The sequence below is a fragment of the Eumetopias jubatus genome, unplaced genomic scaffold (assembly GCF_037043125.1).
Source record: "Eumetopias jubatus isolate StellerSeaLion01/CBP00866 unplaced genomic scaffold, mEumJub1_p1.0 scaffold_1, whole genome shotgun sequence".
NCBI lineage: Eukaryota > Metazoa > Chordata > Mammalia > Carnivora > Otariidae > Eumetopias > Eumetopias jubatus.
This window is the reverse complement of record NW_028274807.1, coordinates 167,526,448-167,550,466: the sequence shown is the minus strand read 5'-3', so window position 1 is coordinate 167,550,466 and position 24,019 is coordinate 167,526,448. Positions and strand designations below refer to the sequence as shown.

Sequence of the window (24,019 nt, the reverse complement as noted above, 5' to 3'; positions counted from 1 at the left end):
GGAAAAGTTCAAGGAGCTTTTTGCATGAGGGCCTTTGTACAACTGGAGGAATCAGTGCGGCCAGTAACAAGTGCCTTCCCCCAGGTACTTATTAATCTATTCCAGAGCACGGCAAGGAGCTGAGCAGCACAAGCACTGAAGGGAGCGCAGTTGGAGACACACCTCCTGGACCGGAGGACAGGCAGCGCCCCGGCAAGGCTGCTGGCCAGAGTGACTGAGGTGACGCCCAGCCTCCCGTGATCCGAGGTCACCCGACGGAAGACAGGGAGATGCCTGTGTGGCGATGCAGGACTCCCTTGGGGTCTACACATAACTAGGAAGGATCTGAGGGAGAGCAGAGGTCCTGCATTTCTGCGGGCAAGATACTTCAGCCAGCAAAGTCAGGATATTAGTGGTAAATGCCTAAGCTGGGCAGCCCCTGGACCGAGAACTTGACCTCAGGCCTCTGAGAGAAATGTCCCATATGTGAACGGGGGCTGGTGTCCCCCTCCCACCGATGTTCTGGGAGCCCCTGGGAGAAGAGGTGGAAGCAGCCTCCGGCATGGGCTCCTTGGAGAAACCTACCTCATCCCCCATGTGGGGCTGGAACTCAAACTTGAGCGGGGGACAGAAGACCTGGTTGCACATGTCCATGACTGTGTGCTTGTCACTTCGGGAATCCAGGTTGTCCACCGCGTTCTCGATGACGTCCAACCCCTCGTGGCGAGAGGTCTCCAGGTTGTACTCAGCCGAGAGGTAGGTCCGGAAGGTGCGGGCCAGGCTGGCATGAAAGCCCAGATCACAGCACTTGGAGAGAGGCACACAACAGAAGGGTGCGGGTAAGGGCTGTTACATGGAGGTGGGGGCTGCCGGCATTCCCTTTCCCATCACGGTGACTTAAGATGACCTCCCATTCCACAGTCAAATCTTTCATCCTGGAGGCCCTTGTACACTCTGGACTCCTACGGCACAAATCACCCCAAAGCCTTCAGAGGGAGCTGGGGAGTGTGATTTGGGCAGCAGCAGAACTTCTCCTAGCTCCCCAAAGTCATCACATTCTTTCTCATCTCTAGGCCTTCACACATGTATTCCCTCTGCCTGGAATAGAGTTTCAGTACAGAGGTGACTTCTTCCAGGAAGTCTTCCATGATATTCTCCCCACTCAGAGTTTGTGCCAGGCATCCCTCCTCTGGGAGTCCACATCTCCCTCCACCTCCCTCACTGGGACACCTGCCACCTGGCTTTGCAGCTGCCTATTAATGTGTCAGGGTTAGGCACCGCAAGTTCCATGAGGGCAGACCCACAAGTTCTTGTCCATTGCAGTGGCTCAAGACCTAGGGCTAGTAGATGTTCAAGAAAAATGTGGTAAATGAAGAAAGGAGAGGACTGGAAAGAGTGAAAAGTTTTGAGAAAGAGGAGGGGGTCTGGCCTCAGGCATGGGAAAGCAGAGCCAGGGCTGAGCAGCTCCCTCTCCTGGGGATGGAGGCAATGGGTCCCTTCTGCAGCCCTGGAAAAGCGGTGACCGTCTGACTTCCTGACAGAGGAACAGGATCCATCCACCAGTATGGAACCTGTCCTGAGCATCTGCGGGCCAGACCCCTGTCTGCGTGGGATGGGCGGGACCCAGGAAGCAGCCCCGGCTCCGACACAGATGATGCGGAAGCTCTCCTTGATGATGCCACTCGTGATGTTCTTTCTCCAACCCAGCCGCCCCTCCAGCGAAAGCTGGACAGCTGCTACTCAGGAGTCAGTGTTCCACTCTTCGTTGGCTAAAACTGCCTGATTACTCCCATGATAATAACCCCTAAACCTACACACATCTACACCACCCTGGGAAACAGTGTGCGATCACCCCTGTACCCCCAAACCCAGCAAAGGGCCTGGGGCAGAGGAAGGTACTTGGAAAGGGCAGGTGGAATAGAGGCCTGCCTGACCCAACCACGTGGAGGCTGCCAGAGGCCCACTCCCACCCATGGGCGTAGAAACCAGGAGGTGATACTCATCTCCCAGGCCCCAAACGCCCATTACCCTGCCCTGCCATCAGGGCTCAAGGGACATGCACATCAGCTTCAGACAAGGGCCGGTCTGGGACTAGTCCCGGACTCCCCAGGTGCTCACATCGATTAGGTCGGAGACGTCGTGGATGTAGTATTTGCTGATAGCTGCATTGGTGGCCGCCAGATTCAGCAAGTAGTCATTCCGGGCCTTTGTGCATTTCAGCTTGTTCTCAGAATACTTGGCCTGCCTCTGGAAGGAGAACAGAGTAGAGGTGAGAGCTGAGGCATTGACCTGGTTCTCGGCCCTCTCTTGAACCCTCTTCCTTCCGGCTCCGTGCTGCCCAGCCTCCTCTGCCCTTCCCTTAAGAGGCCAAGTTCACTCCTGCCTCTAGGCCTTCAGACTCGTTCCCTCTGCCTGGCAAGCCATCCTTCCAAGTCCCTACGTGGCCTGCTTCATCACATCCTTCAGGTCCTTACCCAAGGTCATGTGGTCAGAGAGGCCTCTTGTCTGGAAGTGAGGCTTCAGCGTCCACACTGCCCCCCACCCTGCATTCCCTTGCCCTGCTCTATTATTTTCATTTATTCAGTCTTTGTTCAATTTTTAGTGATTATTCTTATTTTAATTTACTTTTTCAAAGACTATATTTTTAGAGCAGTTTTAGGTTCACAACAAATTTGAGAGGAAGATACAGAGATTTCCCTTACACCCCATGCATAGCCTCCCCTGTTATCAATATCCCCCACCAGAGGGTACATTTGTTACAACTGATAAACCTACAGTGACACATCATAGTCACCCGGAGTCCCTAGTTACATTAAGGCTCACTCTTGGTGTTTTATATTCTATGGGTTTAGGCAAATATATAATGATGTATATATCCATCATTATAATATCAAACAGGGTAGTTTCCCTGCCCTACAAATACTCTGTGCTCCATCTATCCATCCTTCCCTGCCACCTAAGCCCCTGGTAAACACTGATCTTTTTCCTGTCTCCATAGTTTTGCCTTTTCCAGAATGTCATTTAGTCGGAATCATATAGTATGCGGCCTTTTCAGATTGGCTTCTTTCACTTAGTAATATGCACTTAAGGCTCTTCCATATCTTCTCAGGGCTTGCTAGCTCATTTCTTTGTAGCACTGAATAACATCCCATTGTCTGGATGTACCACAGTTTACTTATCCATTCACCTGCTGAAGGACATCTTGGTTGCTCTATTTTTCTTCATAAGCATTGTTCACCACCTGAAATTCTATTTTTTACCTCTTTGTTGACTTGCTGGCTTTTGGTGTCCGCCACTAGAAAGTAAGTTCTAGGAAGTCAGGGACCTGATCTGCCCTATTCATCACTGGGCCTGTAGCACCCAGAACTCTCTGCACAAAGTAGGCATTAAGCACTTTTCACTGGCTGGCTGGACATGAATGGTGGGAGAGGCAGAGTGGGCAGCTAGAGGTGCCAGTCTTGGCCAGGAACTGGACGGCTTCCCTGGGAAGCTGCTTCAGTCCTGGGCCAGCCTGGGCAGGTAGAGGTAAAGAGAAAGTGGGTTGGAGAGTTGTCCACTTGCCCCTTTCAGGTGATGAGTCCCATTCTGGGTAGAAAAACAGCTCTCCTTAAAGAAACAGGATTTCCCCCCTTCACCTAGGCACTCTTAAATCTTCTTTATTCCAAGCAAAACTATGGAAATGGTCCCAGTGTCCACTGATGGATGAATGGATAAAGATGTAGTGTGTGTGTGTGTGTGTGTGTGTGTGTGTGTGTGTGTGTGTGTGTGTGTGTGTGTGTACACATACACACAGTGGAATATTATTCAGCTATAAAAAGAATGAAATCTTGCCACTTGCAGCAACATGGATGGACCTAGAGGGTATAAGGCTAAGTGAAATAGTCAGAGAAAGACAAATACCATATGATTTCACTCATATGTGAAATTTAAGAAACAAAACAAACAAACAAAAAGAGACAAACAAAAAAACCACAACTCCAGAGCAAACGCACCGGTGTTTACCAGAGGGGAGGTGGGTTGGGGGATGGGTGAAATAGGTGACGGGAATTAAGAGTACACTAATCATGATGAGCACTGAGTCATGTACAGAACTGTTGAATCATTATATTGTACATCTGAATCTAATATACTGAATGTTAACTATACTGGAATTAAATTTTTTAAAAATTTAAAATTTTTAAAAAAGCACCTTTTTTATTCCAGATCGAGTTCTCCTAGCTATTTAGTAGAGATGCTTCCATGTCAACTTTTGAATTCTCTTCAGAGATCTCCTCTGACCTTTCCCCAGGGTCTGCCTAGTCTAGGAAACAGACTTCTCCTGGTAGTACAATCCCATACGAGCCATGCACCCGCCCCCTCACAGAGAGCTTTGACACTCCTCACCCATTTCCAGGGGGCTACAATGACCCCCCCAGACCACTTTCAGCCCTACATGGATTCATAAAACTTTATACCTAGAAAGGATATTAAAGGTATCTTAGTTTAATTCACCCATTTTACAGATGAGAAAATGAAAACCAAAAAGATTTAGTAGCTTGGGGGCATCTGGCTGGCTCAGTTAGTAGAGCATGTGACTCTTAATGTCAAGGTCATGAGTTCAAGCCCCACCTTGGGTGTGGAGATTACTTAAAAAAAAAAAAAAAAAAAGTGGCTTGTCCAAAAGCCAAATGGATAATTAGCATATAACTCTGAACTAAACTTAGTCTCCAGACCTCCCAGCAGGCGGTCTCTCTTCCCTTCTATTTATCCCCCACGTTGTAGTTCTGTAATTCCCTGCGTGCCTGTCTTATTTTTATTTATTTATTTATAGTATATTCACAGAGTTGTACAACAATCACCACTATCTAAATTTAGAATATTTTCATCAGCTCAAAAAGAAACCCTCTACCCATTAGCAGTCACTCTCCATTCTCCTGGGCCCCAGCTCCTGGCAGCCAATAACCTACTTTCTGTTTCTATTTGTCTATTCTGGACATTTCATATGAATAGAATCATAATATTGTGACTGGTTTTTTTCACTTAGCATACTGTTTTCGAGGTACACTGTGTGGTAGTCTTCACCAGTACCTCACTCCTCTTCCTGGCTGAATAATATTCCACCACACGGCCAAACCGCACTTTATTCATCCAGGTGGACATCTGGATTATTTCTACCTTTTGGCTATTATGAATAGTGCTGCCAGGAACATTCATGTGCAGGTTTTTGTGTGGATGGATGTTTTCATTTCTCTGAGTGGACACCTATGAGTGGAATTGTTGAGTCATAGGGTAACTTTATGTTTAACGTTTTGAGGAACTGACAAATTGTTTTCCAAACTGGCTAAACCATTTTATGTTCCCTCCAGCAATGTATAAGGGTGCCAATTCCTCTGCAACCGCACTAACACTTGTGATTGTCACCTTTTTTTTATTTTAGCCAGACTAGTGGGTATGAAGAGGTATCTCACTGGGGTTTGGATTTGTATTTCCTTAATGACTAATGATGCGGAGCATGTTTTCATGTGCTCCTTGGCCACTCCTGTAAGTTCTTCAGAAAAATGTCTATTCAAATCCTTTACCCATTTTTAATTGGTAATTAGGTCTCTGCCTAATTATTGGGGAGCTTGCTTTTCTTTGCCTTTGGAAATTACCCTGGAACCTTATTTTATTTGCCTACGGCTACTTTTCCAGCTCACCCAGGCCCTGGTGAATTTTGTTTCCACTCAATCTCCTATCATTTTTAAGAGCTACAGGATCATGTAATCATAGAATGAGACACAGAGAAGCCCAAATAAATATCTGGTGCAATGCTGGGCACACAGAAAGAGCTCAGGAAATGTTTACTGATTGCACGGAATGAATAAATGCAGAGAACTCAACAAGAAAGTCATAGCTTTTACAAAGAAACTTTAGAAGTAACCTAGGCTAGGATAACAAAAACACGTGTGCTGCCCCTCTAAATTCCCTGGCCATCACAGACATCATTAATTGATCACAGCTCTGTTTTTAACTAATGCCTGGAGGGAGCTTCACAATCTTCAACACAGAGCTCTGGGAAGCTACTACCAATCAATCAGAGTTGACCCGAGAGAGAAGTGTCATTTGCCCTCACTGTCAGATTTTAAAACCGAGGCTCAGAGAAGTACTGTAAATGGGGCACTTTCAAAACCCAGGCTGTGTGACTCCAAAACTATCACTCATTTCACTGTGCCCTACTAAAGCACTTATCCAGCACCAAGACACAGTGATTCTAAATCTCCCATCTTTGGCTTGCGAGCAGCATTCTGGAATGGGTTCTTTATTGGGTTCCCAGGTACTGGTTGGTAGCCCAGTGCTGTTTCCTCTTACTGGGACACGCTCAGCCCCAACCAGCCCTCCAGCCACAAAATGGCCTCCTGAGCAAGCCCCGGCCTCCACAAATGCCTGGTGATTCCTGCCCATCCGAGAATGTGCTTGCTGCGCGAGTCTTGTCACAGTTCAGCTCTCTTGTCAGCTGAGTGCTTTCCCTGCCTGTTGATCCTGGCACGAGGCCAGGCCTAACAAGTGCTAGCGAGGCACAGCCAGCCCTGCCTCCTCCATGACACTGACCTCCAAGAGTGCGTCTGCTGGCACCATGCTTCTATCCCCCCACCCCTCAGGGTGCAGAGGGGGAAGCCGAGGCTGTCAGCAGGGAGTATGCCCCCCTCCCTGCCCTGCCGGTTTCTCCTAGGCCCTCACTCACCTTCTCCTTCATCTTCTCAATCTTCTTCACAGAGCTGCGGCGCTGGGGCCGGTCCTCGTGCCGCAGCAGGTTCATGCTGAGGTCTCCCGACTTGTTGAACTGCTTCTCCTCCTGCTTCTCGGCCTCCTTCAGCTTGCTTTCTGCGCTGATGCTCTCCGCGTGGTACATGTGGTAGGTTTTCATGACCTGGGGACACACACGGGCAGGAAATCAGCAGCCTGCAGGCCTGGCATGCGGCCCCGGGGCTCCCGGCCCCCTTCAGTTTCTGCGTGCCAGTAAGCTGTACCCTGCCCTCTTCCCACCACAACTCTGAGCTCCCCATGGTGCTTTACTTGCACACAAGCTCTGTGGACTGGAAACGATGATGATCATCAGTAGCAGCTTCATTGCCATTATCATCCTCAGCAACATCATGGAGTCCTTACTGGATGCCAGGAATGGATGAGTACATTTAAAAGCCCCCATGCATTAGGGGGTCTCAGAGGTGATAAGACATACTTGGGCCTCCCTCAGCTCCCCTCTTTGGCCCTGCCAGCCATGACTCTTGTCCCTTTCCTCCCCCCTCCCCCAGGGTCCCTGGGAAGGCCCCTCCTCAGGTACTCATGGAACTTCCATGGGAACATGAAAATCGTTTTCTCAGCTGTTTCCTTATTGACCTGCAAATGGCTCTGTCCCCAAAAGGAGTATTACTGGATATACTAATTGCTATTCTATGCTTTCTGAAATAAACTCATCCTTGGCTATACAATGAATTCCCACAAAGCAAACCACACTTTGCTCTTCTACTCCCATAGTAAAAGTCAGATATTGTGATAACACGGGAGTCTTTGAGAGAGAAGAAATCCTAGACGTTATCTAATCCAAACACCAAATTTTACAAATAGGGAAACTCACGCCCAGAAGGACAAAGTGACTTATCCACAATTGTACAATGTCATCAGTGTAATCTCCAAACTTTGCAACCGTGGGGCCAACACCACAGTCAAGCTATAGAACACTTCCACTACACCACAAAGATCCCTACCCCCCTCCCCCAGCCCCAGACAATCACTGATTTGCTTTCTGTCGCTGTAGTTGAGTTTTGTGTGTTCTAGAACTTCATATACACGGAACCAAAGCATATAAATTCTTTGGGGTCTGCCCTCTTTCATTCAGCATAATTTTTCTCCCATGTTGTATCAGTTTTTTATTGCCAAATAGTATAGCATTGTATATCTATATCACTATTTGTGTATTTATTCATGTTAGTAGTTACTTGGGTTGTTCACAGTTTTGGTCTGTTATGAATAAAGCTGCTAAAAGTGTTCATGTGTAATTCTTTGTGTGGACATACGTTTTCATTTCTCTCAGGTAAATACCTAGGAGTGGAATGGAGGGTCGTATAGGAAGAGTACGTTTAACCAAATTAGAAATCTGGTCTCTGACTTTTAATCCACCACTCCTTCTACCATATCATACTGTTTCTGTAATTCAATACCATTTTCTCAGCAGGTATGAACAGTCTGGGCAGACTTAGAGCAAGCCGGGCAGTCCCATACCCATAGGACTCTATCTCCCGGTCCCCAACCAGGCGTACACCTTTCCTGTGCAATATCAACTTTATGATCATCCTTCTGTGCTAAGAAACACAAGAAACTTCTGGATTCCATGGCTCCTGAGCCTTGTTTGTTCTCTTTTCCTGTTTGGATAATTACAGCAGCTAATAGAACAGAAGCTTCTATGTGGGGCTGGGATATGCTCCTCCCTAGCGGGGCCATTTAAATCAGAGAACTTGGAATGGATTCCTGACCAGCATTATAACCTTATTCATTCCCGTCTGATGTCCTGCGAAGTGAGTTTATTATAATCAAGATTTATTCTGTAACTCTTACTATTAAATCACAGCAGTGATCTGTTGTAAGAAAGTTAATGGAGGGAACATCTGTTGTAGAACATGGGTAGGTATTCTAGAGTATGAACTCTGGTACAAATGTCTGGGCTGAATCCTGATGGTGCCACTTACCAGGTGTGTGACCTTGGGCAAGTCACGGAACTTCTCTGACCTCCGCTTCCTCATCCGTAAAATGGGGATAACCACGGCACCTACCTCATAGATTTGTTATGAAGACTAAATGAGTTCATTTAGGTAAAGTGCTAAGAACAGTAAAAGCCACGTAGACATCAGCTGCTAAAACCACCACCACCATCATCATCATCCCTGATTTGGGCTGAGGGTTTGAGAACCTTGAATTTACTCACTTGACTTCAGGAAAATGCTTACAAACTCTAAAGAACATTAGCTAATATGCAAAATTTTATTCTATACCATCTTTCTCCTTCCTCTTTCATCTTGAAAACCTTCCCAAATTTCAAAACAATAAATGAATAAAAGATGTATTTAACTTTTCTTCATTGGTCTTGGCGGAAGACCTCTTCTCTGCATCCCACCCACGGCTGAGTTTTTGAGTTGCCCTAAAGCCTCTAGAGATGCCATTCTCCGAGATTTCATCCACTCCTTATGCCAGTTCCACTAAGCTTATTTCCAAACTCAGTGGACCAAAGTGTGCCAGACTGATGTGTTCTCGACATCTAGTGGCCAAAAGGAATGACTGCAGGCTCATAGGTAACCAAAGCAATGACCAATTTTTCCACCATCTTTATTAGACCAGGGCTCCCTCAATGTCAGGCGGCTAAGACTTGGGACTGCCTGCTGAAGTCTGTCTCTCAGGCCCCTGCCTTTCTGTTCTCAAAGCTTTTCTCTTTTCCTCCACATTCACCACTGGTTTCTTTGCTTCTCTACCATGCTGCTGGTGGTGTTCATTTCTGGACTCACCCCTTTCTGGGTTCAATGATTCCTGCTAAAGCCACTTTTCCTGTTTCAGCTGCTGAAGTCTGCTTATCTCACCACTAATCTATCATCTGTGTTGAGCAGTTCAGAGGAAGAGAGAGCATTTCTATTTGTAATTAGATCTTCCTGTCCAATCATCCATGCATCCATCCATCTATTCACTCAAGGTCAGCATCCCAGCTGGGTGTTCTCAGCCTCCCACATTTCCCTTTGCCTAGTTTTCCACTCGAACCACAGAGTACTCTTCCTGCTCTGCAACAAACCAAGCTTCCCAGTACACTCTCTGAATTGAGTTACGAAAGTCCCATGCTTGGAGAACATAGCCAGAGGACCCTGGGACCAAACTGTCAGTGATCCAATCGGTAATTCCTGATCCTAAGAATAACAATGAACTTGATTGCCCAGGGTGATTTATGTCAGACAGCTGCCACGAAAGAGTTTACCTGAGGACCTCTCAGAAATCAGTCTAACTATATCTAGAATCCTCTAGATGTTTCCTTATTTAATTACCTGAAACATAGGCTTTAGCATGAAAGGTCCTTAGCTCAATAGCTTGGAAGAGTCTGTTCAATATTGCCAGTCCAGGATGCGTTAAATAATATTTAAACTTATCAATTACTTCACAGTCTGCAAACATCTTTTTTTTTTTTTTTTTTTTTACCTCCAAGGAGCATTTCAATTAATCTTCACCCCAACCCTGGGAGGCAATATGATACCAATAATGGTGATAGCAGCTAACATTTAGTGAGCACTTACTACATGCCCAGCCTTGTTTTAAGCACTATACATATATTAACTCTTCTGTCTCTCACAGAAACCCTAGGAGGTAGACACCACATGACCTCTGCTTTACAGATTCAGAAACCACAAAATAGGGATGAAGGGATCCTCTACCCCACAGGGACTCAGGAGACCTGGTTTTGAGACTCAACCCTCTCCCTTAAACTTGCCGGGTGACTGGCAGCAGCTCATCCTCTGTGTGCCACCTGGTGGAGACCAGAATGGGGGTGGATAGGAAGGTGCTCCATAAGTTGTGACTATAAAGTGACTGGCTGACAGCAATGTCAGGGCTGGAAAGACAGCAGAGGTGGATGCAAGAGTTCAGCTGAGGCCAAGACACTGAGACCCAGCCTTCACCTTGGCCCCTCTGAAGAGCCCCTCAGAGGCACACGCCTGGCTTAATGGGATGTTCACGTTCCAACCCTCCAGACCCTATCAGGGAGGACCCTTGGAACAAGTCTAGCACAGGCCGAGAAGGACCCTGTAGGGACATATAAATTGAGACCACTGTTCTTCGACACAGATCAGTTTCATACGTTCTCAAAAGGCTCTGCAGAAATCTTGGTGTATTAACCCCAAATTGAAAGAAACAGGCTCAGAAGTGACAAGTGAATTGTACAAAGTCACACAGCAAGCCAGATAGCTAGAACTTCTGAGCTGTGGACACTGCTGTTTGTAGTAATCAGGCTGCCTTCTGCTGCATACACTTTGCTTTCTGCATCTTCCCAAATCCTCAGATCACAAAAACAAGAAAGTCATAGTCCTTTGGACCCTCGTTTAAATGCAAAAGAAGCCAAAGAAAATATAGAAGTTGACAGCATCAAAAAAGGCACATGCTGGAGCGAGATAAGAATTCGCTGTTTGACAATAGGTTCTCGACAGTGAAGTTCACTTGCACTTCTCTACCCAAGAGGCGGGGCCATCTCTGAGCCATCCCAGAGCTGTGTATGGGTGAAATCCTGGGCCAGTGCATGCCAAAGACATCCTTGAAGGAAAAGCGAGTTCCCAAATTTCAGTATGACCGCCCATACTCTGCGTGGCCTACATTCTCTCTAGAATTTATAATTGTTATCTTATTTACTCGTTTTGCACATCTACACACTGTCTCACTGCAACTAGAGTGCAAAGTCCAGAGGGCCAGGATCTTGTTCATGAACATATTCCCTGTACTAAAGCAGAGAGTGGTACCCAGCAAGTATCAGCATATATTTGCATGAATGAATGAATGACAGCTGGCTGGATGTATAGGTGGAAGGACGGCTGGATGGAAGGATGGATAGATAGGGAGATGGTTGAATGGACAGATGGGTGGGTGGGTAGATGGATGGATGGAAGGATGGATGGAAGGAAATAACAGAGGAAAGAGAGGAGGGAGAATAAAGTGGGGAGGATACAGTTCCACTGCCTTTGACCCTGGTGAATACATTTGGAAGTAGGGAGACAGCTACATCTTTGATCAATATTCATTTGTTCAAATATTATTCAAATATTTGTTCAAATATTTGCTCAGTATCTAATGAACAGCTCATTATGTGCTAGGTTCTATACGAGGATATACTATAGTGTGAAAGACAGACAGGGTCTCCACCATCACAGAATACACTCTCTAGAGGGGACATGAACAAGTTTACAAGCTATCATCACATGGTGTAAGAAGTGCTCTAAGGGAAGCAGAGGGTGCTAAAGGATGGCTTTCTGGAGGAAGTGTCATCCAAAGTGAACTTTGAAAGGGGCACCTGGGTAGCTGAGTTAGCTGAGCGTCTGCCTTGGCTCAGGTCATGATCCCGGGGTCCTGGGATGGAGCCCCCACTCCCCACGTGGGGCTCCGTGCTCAGCAGGGAGTCTGCTTCTCCTCCCTCTGCCCCTCCCCCCGCTTGCACATGCTCGCTCTCTAATAAAGAAAATCCTTAAAAAACAAAACGAAACTGAACCTTGAAAGAAGAGTAGCTGTTACCTGGGTGAACAGGGCAGGAGCGGGGGTAGACTATTCCAGAAAAAGGGAGCAGTGGGAGCACTAAGCCCAGAAAGAGCAAGAGTAAAACAGGTTTGAGGAACAGCTTACAGATATATCAGGTGGTTTGCTGGAGTACTAGCCAATGGAGTCACCTCCATATTCTCCCCCAGATACTCCCCCTCGGTGGACACCTGTTGTTTTTCTCTGCCTAGGATCATCCAGTCTTCCTCCTTCTGGAACACCTTCCTGATTTTCTTTGAGGAAATCCCCAAAATTCCCCTCCAGCGTTCTAGTCCTGGCGGCTCACGGGAAGCTGACACCTCCCTCCAATCCCAGGGGTGGGCATGAGATGCAGGCCTGGCCAATCAGTAAACATGATGTTAGCCTGACCACAGTGATTGGAGCCCATGATCCAGCCAGGCCAATCAGAGACAGCCCGGGGCTCTGCCGGAAATGCTGGGAAGGGTATATTAGTTTTCCACCAGGAGGCACTGAGCTGATAAAGAGTGAGCTTGCACTGGGGACCACTTTTGTCACCCCGGGGGGGGAAAAGCCTGCCTGATCGTGAAGACATCACAGAGGAAAGCAAATGGATGGATGGATGGATGGATGGATGGATGAACGGATGGACGGTCGGACCGCTGGAAGAAAAGAGGGAAGGAGGACAGGGAGACAGAGAAAGGAAGGAGGGAAAGTGAGGAGGGAATAGGATAAAATGGAGGAGGTGTGGTCTCCTGCCTTTGATCTGGTGAGCCCTATTGAAGATGTGGGGGGAACAGCTACACCTCGATCATTAGGCATCTACTGAGCAGTTTGTGATACGCCAGGTACCATACCAGGTGCTGGCAATACTACTCCGTGGAAAAGGGTGTGTGTGCCTCACAGAATACACACCCTACTGGGGGGACAGCCAAACAAGTGTGTGAACCTCTGAGATTCAATACACTGATTTTTCACTCCCGTCAGCTTGCATGGATTCCTAGCCCTCGCTACCGAAGGAGTCCCTGCTTGCCTCCCCATTGCCCGCCTCAGTCCTGCGCCCAGCCGGCCCACCTCAGTGCCCAGCTCACACACAGACAGTACTGACTCCCTGAGCTCCCAGCCTCCTGCTTCACTGCTGCCTTCAGTGCTGCTCCCCCAGCCCAGGGAAATCCAGTGTCCTTCAGACCCAAATCATATGCCACATCTTCTCTGTGGCCTTCTTGATGCCCAGGTGGACTTCATCTCCCCACGCCTCCTCCCACTGTGTCCATGTCCCCACAAGGACACCTGTCACATGGTGTAGCCACGTCCCCCACTCCGGACACAGCGGAGGATCAGCAAATGCATGCTGAGCGAGTGAACGAATGTCTTGGAGGGAGAACTAGGAGAGATCAGGAGGTTGTCTGGAGGGAAACCTCGTCCCCCTGTTCTTAGGACCACTTCCATCCCTAGATGAACCTGGACCACACCCTGGCCAGCTGGCTGTGATGGTTCAGCAGAGCCCGCCTTGCCTCACCCTGAGCTGGAGACATGCCCTCGTCTCCCTCTGAGGGGAACATGACCTGAAGATAAAAGCTGGAGAGGAGCCTCAAAGTTCCTCTAGCCTCGTGCCTTCGTGCCACAGATGGGCGAAATCAAGGACTAGAGTCCAACTAACTTGCACTGGCTCAGTGTTTCTCAAAGTATGAGATGGAAACCACCTGTGTCAGCAAGATGATTTTTAGGTGTTACAGATGTGTTATTAACCCTTCCAGTTCTCTTCAATCCTATCAGAAGGAAAAACTTGGCTTGGTGCTCACAGGTCTAATGCCTCTACTGTGCAAGCACCAGTGAGAATGAACACTGTCATACCTTCATTTAACTTCTGGAACTCTTCGGTTCACGCCAAGCTGTTTGTCGTCCATTAATGTGATAGATCATATCCTTCCAAAACAAATGAATGGAGGACTTATATATATTTATGGAAATAGTTGAATATTTCTATAAGTAACTTCAGGGAATAGACTAGGAGCTGGCTCTGCCACTCCCCAGCCAGGTGACCTTGGGCTGGCTACCTGACCTCTCAGTGCCTCTGATCCCTCATCTCTAAAATGGGGTGGTAATACTATCAGCCACCTCAACAGGTCATGGTGAGGATGAAATGAATTAAGATACATAAAGCATTTAGCCCAGTGCCCAGCACATGATAAGCACCATATAAAAGGGAAGCCTCTAATTATTAGGCATATGAACCAATCTCCAAAATATAACTACAAAAGCAAGATGCAGACTGTAGGTCCCGTTGTTACCACCTGCATAAAAACAGAGGTGGGCAGGATACATGCATATGTGTATGCCCGCTGATGAAGCAGACATCTCTGCGAGAAGGTACTGCTGAACTAGAAACCAGGAACCAAGGTTGTATGGAGTAAGGGGCACTCGGGCAACAGGAGACCTACTTCTGTGTAACTCATACTGTTTAATCATTGCTTTTAACCAAGTGCATGTTTATCCGTTTCTAAATTTTTTGAAAAGGAAAGTGCCTCCGGGTGGAGTAGGGAGTATGCATAATAGAGAGCAAGCCTCAGGGATGGGAGAACGGTCAGTGAGTGATTGCCCTTCTTCAGGCAAAACAATCTCTGGGCTCTGACTGGCCCAGTGTCAGTGAAGGATGGAGGAGAGAGGAAAGATGCCCAGGTTCATAGGAAAAATATTTATGCTCCATTCTTTCACAAAATACACAACGATTTACCCCGGCATCATGCTATGCTCTCTGTCACTCACTCTTCTTAGAACAATCCAGAGATGTGTTGGTGGTAACATCCCCATAGTCAGAGGGTGTGACAAGGGACAGGGCCTTGAACCCAGGCCCAGCTGACTCTAAAACCTGTGATCTTCCCAATGCACAAGGCTACTTTCCCACTAATTCATTAGGACAGGGAGTTTTTTTTGTTTTTTTTTTTAAGTGAGTCAATTTAAAGAAAAATATTAAAGAAAGGAGAGAAGGCCCAATGACATGATGGAACCATGAATGGCAACAGACATGGAGGCGTCATTCCAGGAAGACTCACAGTGAGCCCAGGATGGAGCTGGAGACAGAACTCGGAAGGCTGGGCTCCTGGTCTCAGGCTCTCTCCACCACCTGTATCCCTGAGGGTGGACATCAGAAAGGAGATGCCTTCGCAAAAATTTGCCTGGGGGCCCAGAGATGATTTCATACCCCTGAGCCCAACACAAAATCAAATCAAAGCCTGAGCAAGTGGAAAATACAGTCCATTCATTACTCCAATCAGTCTCTACCTGTCACCAGCTGTGGCTGGGTGTGGACCCTCCTCGGGCCCCCTCCACGTCACCCCAAGCCAAGTCTTGGGGGCCCCTTCCGCAGCTAGGGGCCTGGACAGCAGGCAGCCCTGCCTGGGAAAGCCTGGAGAACAGCGACTGAGCACAAAGAAAGGGCCACCCGGGGGATGCTGCAGCATTTGTCGCTTCAAAACACGACAGATACATTTCATGATCCAGGACTATACTGAAAATCTGAACATATTTTTAGCTAAAGGATGAAAACACAGTGGGGTTTCTCGTTGTCTGTTTGTTTTGTTTTTGCCTCTTCTGGAAAGATTAGCACATTGGCCTACACTCTCAACTTCTGCCCTTTTTTCCTCCCAGGCCGACATATGATGATCAAGGGCTATATTGTGTCAGGCTGACTGATGGGAGTTCAGGGAAAAACAGGTGAGGTGGGGCGTGGGGGGGGGGCGTACACGCATGCTCAAACATGTACGTGTGTTTGCACACATGCTGGCATATTTTAGAAAGGAGGGCACCTCAAGGTGATGAAGTCAGATGGAAGGCTTCTTGAGTGAATGAATGGACAAATGAACGAACGAACGAATGAACGAACAAATGGCCAGCTCTGCAGTCTCCTCTGCACCCTGGTCTCAGATGGAGACAAGCCTTTTCCCTAAGTGGGGGACAGATGGCCCTTAGCATTTATCTCCATCATCGCTGTGCTCAGTAGTACCGCCTGACCACGTCCCCTCCTCTAGAAAACATCACAAGAACAAAAGTGAGGCTTACTGAATAATCTTTTCTCAACATCATTAGTTCCTCAGTCACCAGTGGTCGTGACTCCAGGGCTGGGAGAGGAGGGGAAGTTGTGTAACCAGGCCTGGTAACTAGAAAGTGCTTGAAAGAAATCCCTAATAATGAAGCAGGGGTTTGGGGTCCACGGTGTCCTTCGCAGCTGGGTGGCTGCCCCCCTGGCTGCAAGCATGCCCCTCTGCATTGTGATTTGGCATGTAACTCCCATCAAGAGGTGATGTTTATTCTCCGTGCCTCTGCCATGGACTTGGCTGTGTGACTTTTGGCCAATAGCCCATGTGCAAGTAGGACACAAGTAGAGGCTTGAAAAGTGCTGGCACACTGGGTATTTCCCACATGAGGCTCTTTTTCTAATTGGCCAGAAGCCTGCAGTCATGTCAGTGGCCCTGAACTCAGCCCGAACTGCCGACCTACAAAATCATGAGCCAATAAAATGGTGGTTGTTTTAAGTCACTGAGTTTTGACATAGTTTGTTGTGCAGCCACTGAAAACTGCTACAAAGCCCTTCAAGCAAGGTGCTTCTTTGTGCCTCAGTTTATCGGTAAAATACGTTAAGTAAATAATACATATGAAGTACCTATTACAGTGTGAGACCACTCATGAAATGGCCACAGTTGTTACTACCCTTGTTCTGGCAATAAAGAAAACGAGGCCCAAAAATGTCAACTGGCTTGGCCAAGCTGGTAGGTGATGCAGTGAGACTTCAAACCCAGATCGGTCTGTAATCAGTTTGTTCTGCTGGCATCCTGCCCTGCCGCCCCTGCTGAGAATTCCCTTTTCCCGCCTCTTTTCCCTTCTGCTTCTTTCATTCCTACCCCTCCAAAGGCACCAAGTTCAAAACTCACCCTTGATCACGGCAGCCCACATGGACCCAGCACTTTCCTGAAGTCTCGATCTCTCTTGCATGCACTCACTCTCCCTCCCGATTCTGCACTCGGTAAATAGGTGTGGGCCGCCTACTGTGTGCCAGCACTGCTCTGGGCACACAGCGGAGAACACGGGGCAGCCCTCACAGGGTTCACGGGCTTGGTGCCCCCCTCGGAGTCCATGTATCCAGCACGCACTCCACTCCATCTTGGACTGCTCTACCACCAGTTCACGTACTCTACTCTTGTCTCCCCACCCAGACTCGAAATTTGTGAGCAAAACCACTTTCTTTCATTTATTCATATATCCCTCTCCTCTCCTCTGCTTCAGCAAGCACCCTGGCAACACTGGGGATGTACAAGATACTTCAAAGATAACTCTCGAAATGTTCACAGCCCAGCCCGCTGCTCTGCCTCTTGCAGCACTGGGTCCGCGGCAGGTAGCCCCAAATGCTCGAATTTAAATGATTTCTGGGCAACCACAGAAGACTCTGTGTGCAGTCAATAAATGATTGGGGGGGGGCGTGCTGCTGGCCCTCTGAGGCCCTAGTCCTCCACAATTGGCTATAGGAGAGAGCTGGGGAGGTGCTGGCCCTTTCTCCTGCACCAGCTCTGAGGCCATCCCCCAGGCTGCCATGAGCCTGGTCTGAGCCTCTGCCACCAGCAGCAGTTCTGTCCAGGTGCCCTGCCCCGTGGCCAGCAGAGGCCAGTGTGCATGGAACGACTGCTGGATTCAGGGCACCGTGCTGGGCCCCAGCACCAGCTTCCCAATCCCCGCCTGCTTCATCCGGTTTACAACCTGCCAGGTCTGTTGATCACAGGTGAGACTGAGAGGTGAAGTGACCTGCCAGAGGCCACACGCTGGGTTCAAACTGAGTCCCTGGGCATTAAGTACAGTATTACTGACCAAGATCTGGCTCTCGGGAGATTACATGCCACTGGGGACATGAGGATAACATGACAGGTTTTTTTAAACTGCTGGAAGAATTCAAAGCCTGGAGGTAATAGCTTTCCAAAGGTGGAGTTTGGTCTGGGTTTGAAAAATAAGTATGACACAAACAAGCAGAGAAGGAAAGAGGGCAATTGTAAGCAGGGGGAGGGGCTGGGGTAAAGGAGCAGAGCAGAGTGGTACTCAGGGGTAAGCAGAGGGCCTGGAGGAGAGGAGCCCAGCTGGAGCCCAGAGGAAAGGTTAGAGACCTGGGTGGGAGTGGCTTGGGGGGGCGTCCCTGGCACCAGGATCCAGGTGTTGAAATGCCACAGAGGAAAGTGATCCATTCAAGGAGGTGCCTGAGGACCATTAAAAGGACCTAGACTGGGGAACGCTGGTCTAGCCAAATCCTCTGCAGAATTCTGAGTAAGGAAGGCGCATCTGGTGACCAGCTTTGCACATCTGTCACCACCCTTCCCCCACTGGGGAGGCACAACAGTCGGTTTCACATTCGCCAGGGAGGCAGAAATCATGATGATGGTAGTACAAGAACTTCTAATACACTGTGCCTTCTTGTTCTTTGTTCTATGCATGCTTTATGTATCTGGTATCCCTCAACTCCTGTGGGGTCTGCAAGACGTAGGTGTTATAATTTCTGTTTAACAACTGAATTTGAACCCAGGTCTCTGGCTTTAGGGTCTGGAGACGATTCTCCCCCCACAGTGCAGGTGACTCAGTCACTTGAGAAGCAGCAATTCTTCCTTTCCCCTAAGCGATGATCCAGCTAAAAACTGTCCGGCGCTCAGGTTGTGCTCCTTAACTTGAAATAACTGAAATGTGAGTTTCAGCTCTCAACAGGTTAACCTCTAGGGGCTCTCGCCCCCATTTTACTGAGTGGGAGACTGAGGCCCAGAGAAGTACCATCACTGGTTAGAATCTGAGGCAGGAATTCCAACCTGAGGTCCAGGCTCTTGGGCAATAGCTCTCAGCCTCTGAGAAGTCCACTACCTGCTGGCCACACAGGACGTGACTACAGAAAGATCCTAACACCAAAGAGAGGGGTCTTCTAGCAACCTATTGTTCTTTCCCTTCCTCAAATATAATTTTAGCAGCAGAATCCCCGCTTTTAATGAGAAACTTTAAAAGGAACCCTAACATATTTAAAATACAACAGCTTTATTCTACCCTGACTGTGTTTGAGGGTGAAGTGTCTGGAGCTCCCCTTGCGGGGGCTACCTGACCCTACTCCCCTAGGTTGTCCCTGAGGTTCACCACATTCCTCCATAAAGAAGCCCAAGGGCCCTCAGGGCAACAATCAGTAAACTCCTCCATCATAACTTGGTGTGCCTGCATTCCCCATTTCCTGACCCTCTTGGATTCTAATACCTATCCCAAGTTCAATGAGATCTTGCCTCCATGTAGGTAGCAAGGTCAGTTCTGGGCCAAGCTGTAATGTTCTGAAATCATTCCTTGGAGATGACAAGGCATGCTCACCTCCTTCACCTCATGTGACTCCTCAGAACAGTGCTCCATTTTGCAGATGAGAATGCTGAAACCCAGATGAGCTACATATCTGCCTAAGTTTCCATCACCAATAGGGAGCAGACCTCAACTTCAGCCCATTGCACCTGACCCCAAACCCACATCCCTGCCTCGGGAGGTTTTGTGTCCATGCTGTCCCCGCCTTGACCTTGTGTCTTCTGCTTTGGTAGGTAACACATTCCCACAGCTGGCAGGTCATGCAGATCTCTTGTGAACGTATACAAACTAAACATGCCCAGGGCCCCACCACAGGCATATAGAATCAGAAGCCAGGGTTGTAAACCATTACACCCCACCATGACAACCCCCTGTCACTCGAGCACAAGACACAGCAAAAATGCCCGGGGTCATCGCATGTCTCTGGTTAGACTTCCTTTGGCTCCTGGTACTGAAGAAAGAGGACCCAATCCCAAGCCCAGCAGCAGAGCCTGAGTAGGACTTACTGTGTAGAGCTCATTGGTGACCTTCAGGAGCTCCTCATGCATCTGCAGGCCAATCTCCTTGCTCTGGAATATGGAAGAACAAATGTCAGAGGGGGAGAAGGCCACTGGTTGCATTGACCAATTTCCTTTTCAACAAAGAAAGGGCAGGAATACTTGGTATGGGGTGGGAATAGGTACAGAAACGAATATAAACCTTATTGATCTCGACTTGAATTACTCAGCTCAACTCTAGACATGAAACAAATCCACAGGGAGAGGTCCCTTGCAAAAGGAATTCCCTGGCCAAATAAGTTGGGGAAACTTATACCTCCCTGCCTTGGTGATTTGCAGAGACATCACCATGTTAATGATTTTGAGAAGCCCACAGCCAATCAATCTGTGCATCTTTCTTTAATTCTGTGGGTGGGTCCTAAGCTGATGTGTCCCTAGCTCAATACTCATTAGCACCTCATGAGAGTGGGGTTCCATAGAACACAGTTTGAGAAATAATGATCTAGCATCTCATTTCATCATGAACTATAGAGGTTAACAGACAGCCTACAGAACACAAGGCAGGAGATCAAGGTTGTTACCTCCATTGCATCACTGACTGGCCATGTGGCCTTGGAGCCTTACTTACCACATCTACGAAAGAAGAAGCTTAAACTAAAGCATCACCTCCCAAAGCTTGGTCTGGGGGTCACTACTGAGTGGCTACACTAAAAAAAGGGGGCAGAGGCTTCTGTAAGCAAATGCATTTGGGAAAAGCTGGTTGGACCAAGGGAGACAGGTTTTCTTACAACAGGACTTTTCAGAGGCTTTCATACTCTCATGTACATGGGCTTTTTAAGGAGAGCTGTAGTATACAGTTTAGATGATCTTGAGGTAACTTACACATTTAGTATATTGAGAGAGACAATTCAGAAAACAATGAACAAATTTTCTCCAGGTCCCACCCAGCCTGAAGAGTCTAGGATTCTCTGTTACTTAAGGTTTCTTCTTATTATTATTATTTTGGTTAATACTCTTCCTGTTTGCCTGGACTATCATCATGTGAAGATTTCCATGTTGAAAATGGGAGACTTAAAAATCAAAAACACAAGAAATAATGTGTCTTGGCAAGGATGTGGAGGAAATGCGACCTTTGTGCACTGTTGGTGGGAATGCCAACTGGTGCAGCCACTGTGGAAAGCAGTATGGAGATTCCTTAAGAAATTAAAAATAGAATTACCACATGATTCAGCAATTCCACTACTGAGTATTTATGCAAAGAAAATGAAACCACTAATTCTAAAAGATATAAGCACCCCTATGTTTATTGCAGCATTATTTACAATAGCCAAGATATGGAAGCAGCCCACGTGCCCACTGATAGACAAATGGATGAAGATGTTGTATATACATAAAATGGAATATTACTCAGCCATCAAGAAGAATGAAATCTTGCCATTTGCAACAACCTGGATGGGTCTAGAAGGTATAATGCTAAATGAAATATCAGTCAGAGTAAGACAAATACCATATGATTTCACTCATATATGGAATTTAAGAAGCAAAACAAGAAAACAAAGGAAAAAAAAGGGACAACCCCCCCAAAACAGGCTCTTAAATACAGAGAACAAACCGGTGGTTGCCGGGGCGGGGGGGCAGTGGGGATGGGTGAAATAGGTGAAGGGAATCAAGAATACACTTATCATGATGAACACTAATGGAGAGAATTGTTGAATCATTATTTTGCACACCTGAAACTAATATAACACTGTACGTTAATTATACTTGAATTAAGAAAGAGAGAGAAGGAAGGAAGGAAGGAGGGAGGGAGGGAAGGAGGGAAGGAGGGAGAGAGGGAAGGAAGGAGGGAGGGAGGGAGGGAAGGAAGGAAGGAAGGAAGGAAGGAAGGAAGGAAGGAAGGAAGGAAGGAGGGAAGGAAGGAAGGAAGGAAGGAAGGAAAGAAGGAAAGAAAAAGAAAACAGGAGCCCTGATCTCCGCTCCCTGAGAGCCAAGTCATCCCGCTCCCCCTTTCAGCTCCCTCAGCTCAAGCACGACCAGCGGCTGATGGGCAGAGACCAAGACTTCCTCCCTCCCCCACAGAGGTCAGGAACCCCCGGACTCAGCAGTAGCAGATGAAGGCTCAGGACCAGACATGATACCTTCCTTCCTAGGCTCCTTTTCCTACCTCATAGCCTTTCTCTCAGCTTCTGGTACTTCAATTGCCAGAAAACACCCATCTGAAGGTCTCTTAAAAGGTAGCCAAAGCACTGGGCAGTCCACAGACCTGCTTAGACCTCCCTGCAGCTCTGGTGGCTAAACATAGGGGACCCAACCCCAAACCACGGCAGAGCCTGAGCAGAACCTCCTGTGCAGAGCTCCCAGGGGGACCTTCAGTTGCATCCCATGCATCTGCAGCGATGCCCAATGAACCCAACCAGCTATGCCCACCTCCTTCTATTCCGGATTCTCACAAGGAAGTGGACAGCCTGTGCCTCAGTTTCCCCTGTGGCCCCTCTCCCTGACTTTTGCCTCTCTGATTGGACTCTGGACTCTCTGACACCCAAGACCCAGTTTTTTATGTATTTATTTTTATGATCTAACATTTTTTTATAGGTAGTAAATGCACACGGCTAAAGAAACTCTAACAGCCAGCAAGGTAAAAAGTAAAAAGTAAGTCTTCCAAGCTCCCAGAACCTCACCCAGAGGCAACTGCTATTAGAAGTTTCTTTTGATACCTTCCAGAAACAGTCTATGAATACGCAAACACACATTTGGATAGCATATATTCTTTTTTTTTTTTAACACAAATGGAAGTATTCTATACCCATCTTTTCATCTTGCTTTTTCCCACCTAACCATATGTTTGAGATTTCTCCTTTGCAGTCACAGAGGTCCTGCATCCTCCTTTTTTAACAGCTGCCTGAGGTACCATATACCCGATGTGTCATAATGAATTAAACAGCTCCATAGCAATGGACATTTAGGTTGGCTCCAGTCTCTTAACATTTCAGACAACGAGGGGGTGAACATCCTTGTACCCTGTCACTGTGCACATGAGCAGAGACCCTTGCCCAATAAATTCCTATGAGCGGCTCTGCCAGCAAAGCCCTGCCTCTCAAACTCCCACCAGCCTTGCCTTCTCAGGCCCTGCCCCAGCCGGCTACCCCACACGCTTCTGCCTCCAGCTTCCACTTCTCAGGGACTTGCAGCCCTGTCTCCACTTCAGCAGTCCTCTCCTGGGCTCTGTCCTGCAGTACTTGGAGCCCCAGCTCAAAGACCTATAGCTCCAGCTGTTGCAAAACAATACAGTTTGAAGGTCTCCTCATCACATCAAACTCAAATTACCCAAAATCAGATCTGAAATTTCCCCCAGCCCCTTGAGTTCGGTCGATGAGATAATACCATCCCGAGCATGGCAATGGGAAACCTTGGAGTTGTTTCTGAAAAAAAAAACAAACCAAAAACATGTTGGTCTTTCCCCTTCAATCCAATCTGTCACCGTGTGCTGCCCTCAAACTGCTCAATCTTGTGCGCCATAGCAGGTAAGGCTGACTCCCTCCCCAGGATCCATCCCCAGCGCTCTTTCTGCTTCCTAAGAGAGCCATGAATTTGGTTCTGTATTGATTCCTCCCGCTCAGCTTCCAGGGAAGCTGACCCCATCCCAACTCGAGACGGTAAATTATTCTGGTATGACCTATTAGTCCAGGGCTGAGCATGTGACTTAACTGGATGGAAGAAAAGGACTTAGATGGTTGAGTGGAGGTTTTAGCTTTTCTACTGAGTACTCCAGTTGTGACGAGCAGGCACCTTAGGACCAGAAGAGGAAGTAACCTTGGGTAGCAGAGCAAAAGAAATCTGGCTCCTTCATGAGCTGCTGAGAAACTGGTTCAACTGAACCCAGAGCCTGACCCCAGGCAACTTCCACTTCTGTGGTTTTGCTGGTTAAGCCACTTGAAGCTACAGTTTTC

The 24,019-nt window shown here is 47.7% G+C and overlaps 1 protein-coding gene across 1 annotated transcript in view; it reads right to left on the bottom strand.

The window, feature by feature from the left end:
* Window positions 1-24,019, bottom strand: part of SRGAP3 (SLIT-ROBO Rho GTPase activating protein 3) — a 238,814-nt gene that overhangs the window by 65,291 nt on the left and 149,504 nt on the right. Inside the window, exons 4-7 of the mRNA XM_028101776.2 lie at window positions 20,082-20,144; window positions 6,680-6,865; window positions 2,098-2,226; window positions 565-786 (exon numbers count right to left, since the gene is read on the bottom strand). Of these exons, the coding sequence (XP_027957577.1) occupies window positions 565-786; window positions 2,098-2,226; window positions 6,680-6,865; window positions 20,082-20,144 (600 nt within the window). The remainder of the gene's footprint in view (window positions 1-564; window positions 787-2,097; window positions 2,227-6,679; window positions 6,866-20,081; window positions 20,145-24,019) is intronic.